A 9,301-nucleotide genomic window follows, 5' to 3' on the forward strand; every position below is an offset into this window, starting at 1 on the left:
TTTTTTTAGGTCGTAGATTAGACTATATCACAAAGATCTCAAAAGTCTAATTCCTAACGGTACAAATTTGATGAATTCAACGTTTGGTAACTTGTAATACATATATGAAAAGTGCCATAATAATTAATTAAAGAGGAAAATATAATGACTCAGTGATCACTTTCCTAAATTTAAGGGGGAAAAAAAAAAATTCCCCGCCAATCATTTTAGATTAATTAAGAATTTGAATCATAAATATTACGTCACTACTGATTAACATTATATGACCTACTTAACAAAACCATGATAAGCTGCACGCTTTCCGCACAATGAGAACCAAAAAAAAAAAAGAAAAAGATAAACAAATTCTTTGTTAACAACCCCACCTAGTAATTTTTATAAATGTAGATTCATTAATGGGAAGAAAAAACAAATTCTCCAAGTAACATGTCTTTCGTTATAAATCATCTATATTATCTGTTAGTCAGATTTCAAAAGCAAAACAACAAAATGTAGGATAAATTACCACGTGTTGAACCTACTACTCATGTTCTTTTTCTATAGACCTACCCATATTTATCTTATTATTTGCTCAGCTATATGTCTCCATAAAACTTCGTTTTCAAAGACCAAATTATTACATTGAGTAATGCTAGGCGACGGAATCTGCTTTATCTAATAACGTTAAAAATTAGGTCGCTATCTACCTTAGTTTTAAACTAAATTTTTACTGTGAAATAAAAGGTTCTTAATAACCTTTTAAATACATACCAAAAAAAATAATTACCCTTAAATACTTTACTTTATTTAAGTTGGAAAGTATTTGCATGTTTTAATTTTCCATTATTACTAGTGAAGTAACGTAACCATCTCACCATACGCAACTTGCTTTTGGAAACTTCCTCTATAAATACTAAATAGATATCGAGCAGTTTTCAAAGCTAGATACAGGTGGCGATCGCGAGCTGAAGAACACATAAAAATCTTGGAGAGAGAGAGAGAGAGAGAGAGAGAGAGAGAGTCATCTTTTTCTCTTTGATAGAAACTAGAAATATGGGATTTGTGCTGAGGGTTTTCGGATTTATACTATTGCTGGATGAGCTGCTTCTTTGCATGGCTGCTAAGCCGGCCAATGTCCATTATTATGATTTTGTTGTAAGTATACAATAATAACAATTTTGTATATATTTAGCTTATATGGAGCTCATTTCATGTTTCACATACACATATAGATCATATTGTTCTTCTGATAGCTACTTTTCAAATTATGGAGCAATTCTACATGTTGCTATTTCACTTTACATATAATTTTTAAGTTTTTAACACTGGTATGTGTCACTATTTTTAAATATATATCAATACAATCTTAGTTATACTGCATTTGCATGCCCACTATATTAGGAATATAGTAAATCTTTTGATATCGGAAGCTTGGTTTATATCAATCTTTCATATTAAAAGGTTGGCTACAACCACTATTCCATGAGCGTTCAAGCCAACTTTAACAAAGATATTTACGAACTTATCTCTCATTATAATTTTTGCTAATGATTTTAAGATTCCAAAAGTTACATGTATATAAAAGCATTGAAAATGTTAAATGTTAATGTTATGGTTGTTGGGAATTGTGAATGATGATGCAGGTAAAAGAGACAAATTATACGAAGCTATGCAGCACAAAAAGCATATTAACTGTTAATGGCAGCTTTCCAGGGCCAACAATTACCGTCCGCAGGGGGGATACCGCTTATGTTACTGTACACAATCATGGCCTATATGGCCTCACCATTCACTGGTAATTAATAATAATTAATACTCTCTCTCTCTTTCACTCTCTCAATTTCTATCAAACTAGTCTAGTGCTTGACTTTAAATTAAATTAAGCCTTTCTTTTTGCTAATAATTAAAGTAAGCCTTAATTGACGTACCTTTTGGATATTTTATATCTTTATTAACTAGGTGATGTGGTACTCTTACTTTGATGAAGTTCATGTCCGCCCCCGTTAACACAAACATACAAGTTAGTTATATTCATCTATACACAAACTTGTAATAATAATATTAGATAAAATTTCATCAAAAAAAAAAAAAAAAGAAAGTAGTATTAGATACACATTAATTATGACAATTGTTCTAAGCCTATAGTATTTTAGTCAGTACTATAAGGTTGATGCTACTTCAATTAATCGATCTTTAAATATATGTATATAGTAATTTTGATTTAGTGGATTATCTAATTTAGTTTATGGTATATGATATAATTAACTATCAGTAAAGAAAATGCAAAAATTCTTTTTATTTCTATTTTTTTTTAATACCATGTTATTTATAAAATATGTGGAAATTCAATAACTTACAATTAAAGAATTCTCTTTCCCTTATTATGTTTTTTTAGCATTAAAAGATAAAAATAAAATAAATATTGTAAATCAATGTCGTCATATATTATTTATCAATTCAACCCTTAAATTATCAAAAATAAAGTATGCTATTGCTCATAAGATTATCACTATATATACAATTAGTCTCAAGTAAGATCCAGTTTATTTTATTAAACTAATGCACACACTTGATAACTATTAAATCACATTAATAATTAGAATTTAAAATTTAAAAAAGATCAAATATAGATTTAATAACATAATAAAATTCTCTTTAATAAAAACAAATCATATGTGGACCAATGATTAATAAATACAATTTTAAATATCAGTACTTAATGCGATATTTAAAAAAAAAATTCATATTAATCCTCGTGTATGAGGATTTTATTAGAACCTAGCCATTATATTTATACATATATATATATATATATATATATATATATATGTTTAATCTAGTTTCTTAAAAGCTAATTTCAAATAAAAAACCTTCTATAATAGATTAAGAACAATGAAACCAATTATAAAATTTATAGGGAAATAATTAAATAGTATCATGTATGACTAACCATTTTACTCTGTTTCAATTTATATATATATATATATATATATCTATATACATATGTATAAAATTTTGGCTTTTTTTTTTTAATTCGGCGGAGAAATTTTATCTTTTTTGATAATGACTGCGTAATTTTAGCTTGAGTATTCAACTTAAAAGATTTTTTATTAGGAGAGACCCACATTGAAGGACGTTTAAAATATTAATATAAAATCTATTTCACCGACACTAATATTTTATGTTAATATATATTTGTCATACTTTTTAATATTTTCTGTCTTGATTGTAGGACAATATTATCGTTTTCTGATGAAATGTCGGACAATATTGCCGTGTTGTCAGTTTTGGACAATTTTGTCGCTACTAATTATAATAATATTGCCACCTAGTGCAGGATATTATATACATATCTTTCCAACCCACATGCATTTGTAAAAAAAAAAAAAAAAAAAATACAGAGCAGTTTCAGTGGTTTGTACATTAAATATTTTCATCTAAAAAAGTTTTGAAATATCATATTAACAAATAGTCTTAAAAAAAAAAAATCTCTAATAATGATTGTTAAGATGGGATTGTATTAAAAAAAATAAAAATTATCTAATAAATTTTCTATTTATAAAATATCTATTAGATAATATGAATCATAAATTTAATTTCTTTTTTTTTTCTCTTTCCTCATTAATTTATAGTCTCTTTTCTCTCCTCTCTCTTTTCATCTTCACTCCCAGCCAACTCATTTAATTTGAAATTTTAAACAAGATTCATTATAAAAAAAAATTTAAATAGATATTGTCTATTGATAGACATTATACCACCCAAGTATTAACACTCTTAAAATCCCTTGCCACAATTTTTTTTATGGATAAAACGATTGCAAATGCTCTTAAGACTTTTTAATTTACACAGTTTCAACTATTGTCTTAATTGTTAAGTATGGTTAGTTCTATTAGTAAATCACTTGTACATATGATTGGAGAGCCATAAGTTTAAAATAGAAAATTATTATAAATGAATAAAACCTATTTCTTAATTTATACCTTATTATCTCGTTTCACTCTTACCAACTGTAACTATATATATTTACAGACATATGTAAAATCAAGCTTTCATAGCCTTTTATAAAGTCATTTTGATGGTTTTACCATTAGAATTTTTTTTTTCATCCTTTAATCATTTTAAAAACTGAAATTTAAAAATATATTTATAATTTCTTAGATTTCTATAGGGTTCATTTTACCAAATTAAGATTTTAGTATATTATTATATTCATATTTGCTATTAATTGAGTTTTAAATCCGAGCGAGTTTCATGTAATTTAAAAGTTAAATAAAAAAGACCTAATGCTAAAACTATTAATCGGTCTAATGTGTGAGACTGACTCTTTATATATACAATTCATTTTTTAGCTAATATTCTTTTTTAGGCTGAATGATTTTTGCCTAACCTGTATGTCAAGTGAACGTTGTTGTCATTTGAAGACAAAAGGAATATACTTAACTAATAATATATATACTGAGTCCATATAGTTTGCATAATTCAGCTTCACTTTAACTTTTAGCTTTTGCAACTGTGGAAGCAAAAAACAAAAAACGAAAAAAGTTTTTGCCCATTGACTAATTCACTCTTATTTGATTAATTTGTAGATACTCATTTCATATTTTAATCCACACACATGTATTGATATGTTTATTTTATGTATTTACTTAGATATGGTGACGTGTGTCATTATTTTAATCCAATGGATTAAGTAGAAAGATAGACGGCCTGAATCAAAAGCAAACAAAAAACAACCAAAGAAAATTATTTTTATTATAAAATAATTCATAAGGTATTCATATGCATCGAGCAATTGGGTATATCATCTTGATTAATGATTTAAAATTATTATTTTTTAATGATATTGGGGGTAGGGGATAAAACTAAAATCTAGTTGAGCAAGTTGTAACTCTTAGCATTTAGTATGTCAACAAATTTTAATATAAGATAGATGGAAAATAGGTTTTCAACACATAAAAATCCTATATATATATAATCAATGTCTTATTAGGATGTTCTTAGGATGTTCTGATAGGAAAAGCATTAGGATGTTTATCATTAGTTCTTGGATTGATTCAAGACCTAAGATTTGGCCTCTTGGTGAACATGCTTTTCAAAAAATAATATATATTTTTTAAGTTTCTTTTTTTAAATAAAAAAAACCACCGTCAAAATATTGATCTGTAATTTTATTGTCTCACTTATTTGAATTATCCATATATCTAAAAATCCTTTTGTAACTATATCTCAGATTATTAATTATGATTATGACTTATTTTTTAGTCAAATAAAAAAATCTAGTAGTTCAAATTTATTCAAGATAAGTAGCATCATATATATGATAAAACCAACTTGATAGCCCCTAATGTTATGGATTCATTTCCTTTAAAAAATAAATTTTTAATATGTTGCTAAATTTGCAATTAATTAATTTTTAAATTTCAATTTATAGAGTGATTAAAAAGCTAATAAAAAAAATCTAATACTAAACTTATAAGGTCAACCTTATATAAATTTAGAGTCTCTCTATGTATTATTTGATCATATATGCGTTGAGCCTAGGCTTTCAATCATTTTAACACTAATTAAACACGTACAACCGCATGTAATCTAAGTATATATATATATATATATTAATTAGAAGAAAAGGAAATACATAGAGAAACATGACCCATATTATAACAAGATGTGATACGAACAAAAATGATAAACTAATTTATAATAACCTTATTAAATATTAAAAGGATTTTTTTTCCCCCTCAAAAATGATGAACAGGCATGGAGTTAAACAACCAAGAAATCCATGGTCAGATGGTCCAGAAAACATCACACAGTGTCCAATTCAAGCAGGAGCAAATTTTACTTATCAAGTTATTTTCTCTGATGAAGAAGGAACTTTGTGGTGGCATGCCCACAGTGATTGGACACGTGCTACCGTTCACGGTGCAATTATCATTTTACCTCCTAATGGCAAAAATTACCCTTATTCAACTCCTTTTGCACAAGAAACAATTATTCTAGGCAAGTTTTAACTTTGATATAATATTTCAGAATATTTCTTCATCTATTTATTCATTTTTTCAATCTATAATTTCGTTTTCTTGAAGCTCAAGAGAATAAAACTGCCTTAATATAATCCTTTTTATTAAGTTTATATATAATATATACGTAAAAATTATATGTTGTTCTTATATTATATTTCTCTTAATCTTGTGTATAACTGGGCTTGCAGCATCATGGTATAAGGCAGATGTGATGGCCGTATATGATGAGGCCGTTACAACCGGAGGTGATCCAAACACATCTGATGCTTTCACAATTAATGGACAACCAGGAGATTTATATGATTGCTCCAACGGTACATAACTTAATTAACACATGCTTTTAAGTTTTCACATAATATATTTACATAATCAATCTTTTATCATATCAAATGATAGAATTATACCACAGATTATGGAATCAATTCAATATAATAGAATTATACTACAAACATATAGAATCAATTCATACAGATTTAGTTTTAAAAATAAGTCCAATTCAATAAAAGAACACCAAGAAGATCTATAGGTTCTGATTAAAGAGCTTATATATTGTGGGATATAATTTTTTTTTTTTTCTTTGATGGCTGGAATTTAAAAATCTATTAATAACATATACGTATCCATATAAGGTTTACTTTGCCGCTATGTAATTTCTATAATTAAAATATCATATATGCCTCTCATGGATTTTTAAATCTTACAAGTTATCTGAGGACTATGAAAGAAAATCTCGGATGGCTTTAAATACGAGTCTGCCTCTATACATATGCACATTAAGCGTAGATGCTATATATATATATATATATGTATATATATATGTTTACTTTGCATCAAAAAAGTATACTAGTGTTTTTAAGTCACACAACTAGGATTTATTAGTTGATTTCAAATATTGTTGCAGAAACAACATATCGTATCTTGGTAAATTATGGGAAGACGTATCTTTTCCGAATAATCAACGCAGTGATGAATGAACAACAATTTTTCGGAATTGCAAAACACAAAATCACGGTGGTCGGAACAGATGGCGAATACATAAAGCCTATAACAACAGATTACATCATGATATCTCCAGGACAAACCATGGATGTTTTGGTCACAGCAAACCAGAAACCGAGTTACTACTACATGGCTTCTTCAGCATTTGCTGATGCTAATGCATCTTTCGACAACACCACCACAACAGCAATTCTCCAATACAATGCTAATTACACTCCTCCTTCAACAATTCCTTCACCATCACTTCCTTCTTACTCTGACAGAGAAGCTGCTGAAAATTTTACTAGTAAGTTGAGGTCCTTGGCAAGCAAAGAACACCCAGTTAGTGTCCCAAAGAATGTTACAAAAAAAATGTTCATTTCAGTGTCTGTGAATCAAGAACTTTGCCCCAATGCTTCATGTTCTGGACCTAATGGGACTAGGCTCTCCGCAAGCTTAAACAATATCAGCTTTGAGACCCCAACTATTGATATATTGCAAGCATATTACAGGTAACAGCTTTTTCTTGATAACTTAATTCACTGTTTCAAATAAACATCAGAGTTAACTTCATACACCCACATCACATAAAATTTCACCTCAGTTTTGACTAATAATTACAATTTAATCTTCTTTTAATAATATATATATATATATATATATTACAAAATGACTACTAAGTATTAACAAGTTTTAGCATGTGATTCTTAATTGTAATTGTTGTAAGTAAATGCAAATAGAAGGCTTAATATATTGCTACAATTAGATATCCATTTTTTTTTTCTAAAAAAAAAAAGGTAAACAAAAGTATTTTAGAACCAAATTGAAATTGGTTTCAGAATTTAACTTTGTAATTGGTTTTCCAAAAACAAAAAAAATAAAAAAACAAAAAATCGTGCATTAAAAAGTTGGATGAATTAAGTAAATTCTATGCATTAAGAATCCTCAGGTGCATATAATTTTGCTGGATTACCGGTAATCTTGTTACTAGGCCTTAACAACAATAGACTATATGCTTAACATATAAATAATAATCTTGTAGATTCTATATGTAAATGTTATTAACCTGTACAAGTGCCTTTGCAGAAGCTTAAATGGACATCAAGGAAAGAAGGGCTCTAATAATGGGATTTACACCACAGATTTTCCCATTAATCCACCTTATTTTTACAACTTCACAGGAGATGTGGGGAACAATACCATGAACCCAAGCCTAGGGACAAAGGTGAAGTTAATAAACTATATGGAGCAGGTTGAAATAGTGTTTCAAGGAACAAATGTTATGGCTCCAGAGAACCACCCAATGCATCTCCATGGTTTTAGCTTCTATTTGGTTGGAACAGGCTCTGGAAATTTTAACTATAAAACATCACCAAAGTCCTACAATTTGGTTGATCCACCTAAAGTCAACACTTTTGGTGTTCCTAAGAATGGATGGGCAACAATCAGATTTGTTGCTGATAATCCCGGTACGCTTTACTTTCTTGTGCCTATAATTATTTAATATTGAAAATAATATTAATTCAAAAATTCATCTTTTTTTATTTTTTTGGGAAATAAAATTATTAAAGTAATTAATTTGTAACAATATTGGGGGGTTGTGTTTCAGGAGTATGGTTTATGCATTGCCATTTGGAAAGACATGCTACTTGGGGAATGAACACCGTGATTATAGTGAAGAATGGGCCCACCAGCCGAACAAGCATTCTCCCACCACCTGATAATCTTCCTTCGTGCTCCAAGTCTTAATTCCTTCGAAGTCCTAATTATATCTATCTTTTATAAATAATAATGAATAAAGAGTTGTTTTTCCCTAAGAAAAAAAAAAAGCCTTTATAATATATATATATATATATATTTGGCATGGCTTGCACGTGAACCACTATTACTGTTGAATATTGTTTTATTAATTTTTTATTATATGTAAAATTAAACAGTTTGATATGTTTAATAAAAATTTGTTAGGTTAACTTATAATATACATCTAAGATATTACATATGATACTGTAAATTATAAATTTCAAAAAGGATTTATCCAAAAAAGAAATAGTCTAGTGAACTAAAATCAGTATGTACAAGTCTATGTGTGTATTAATATTATTATTGGTTGATAAATTTTTAACATTTTTCATTGGAATAGTATAAAATAATTTTGACTCTTCTTCTAAGATTAATGAAACTATTGGGAAGGGGATAAGCATCTCCATTTGTATTTCTTAATATATATATATATATATATGTGTGTGTGTGTGTGTGTGTGTATAGTCATGTTCTTATCGAGTTATGCTAACAATTTTCATATTCAGATCTAAAATTAAAGG

The 9,301-nt window shown here is 27.7% G+C and overlaps 1 protein-coding gene across 1 annotated transcript; it reads left to right on the plus strand.

The window, feature by feature from the left end:
* The first annotated feature begins 904 nt into the window (after positions 1-904).
* LOC107435354 (laccase-14) lies at positions 905-8,809 on the plus strand. Its single transcript, XM_016046951.4, has 7 exons — positions 905-1,134; positions 1,623-1,774; positions 5,735-5,979; positions 6,191-6,316; positions 6,904-7,492; positions 8,067-8,449; positions 8,590-8,809. The coding sequence occupies exons 1-7, from the start codon at positions 1,033-1,035 to the stop codon at positions 8,727-8,729; spliced, it is 1,737 nt and encodes a 578-aa protein (XP_015902437.3). The 5' UTR covers positions 905-1,032; the 3' UTR covers positions 8,730-8,809.
* Positions 8,810-9,301: the final 492 nt, after the last annotated feature.

Source organism: Ziziphus jujuba, chromosome 5, assembly GCF_031755915.1.
Source record: "Ziziphus jujuba cultivar Dongzao chromosome 5, ASM3175591v1".
In the NCBI taxonomy this organism is placed as follows: Eukaryota; Viridiplantae; Streptophyta; class Magnoliopsida; order Rosales; family Rhamnaceae; genus Ziziphus; species Ziziphus jujuba.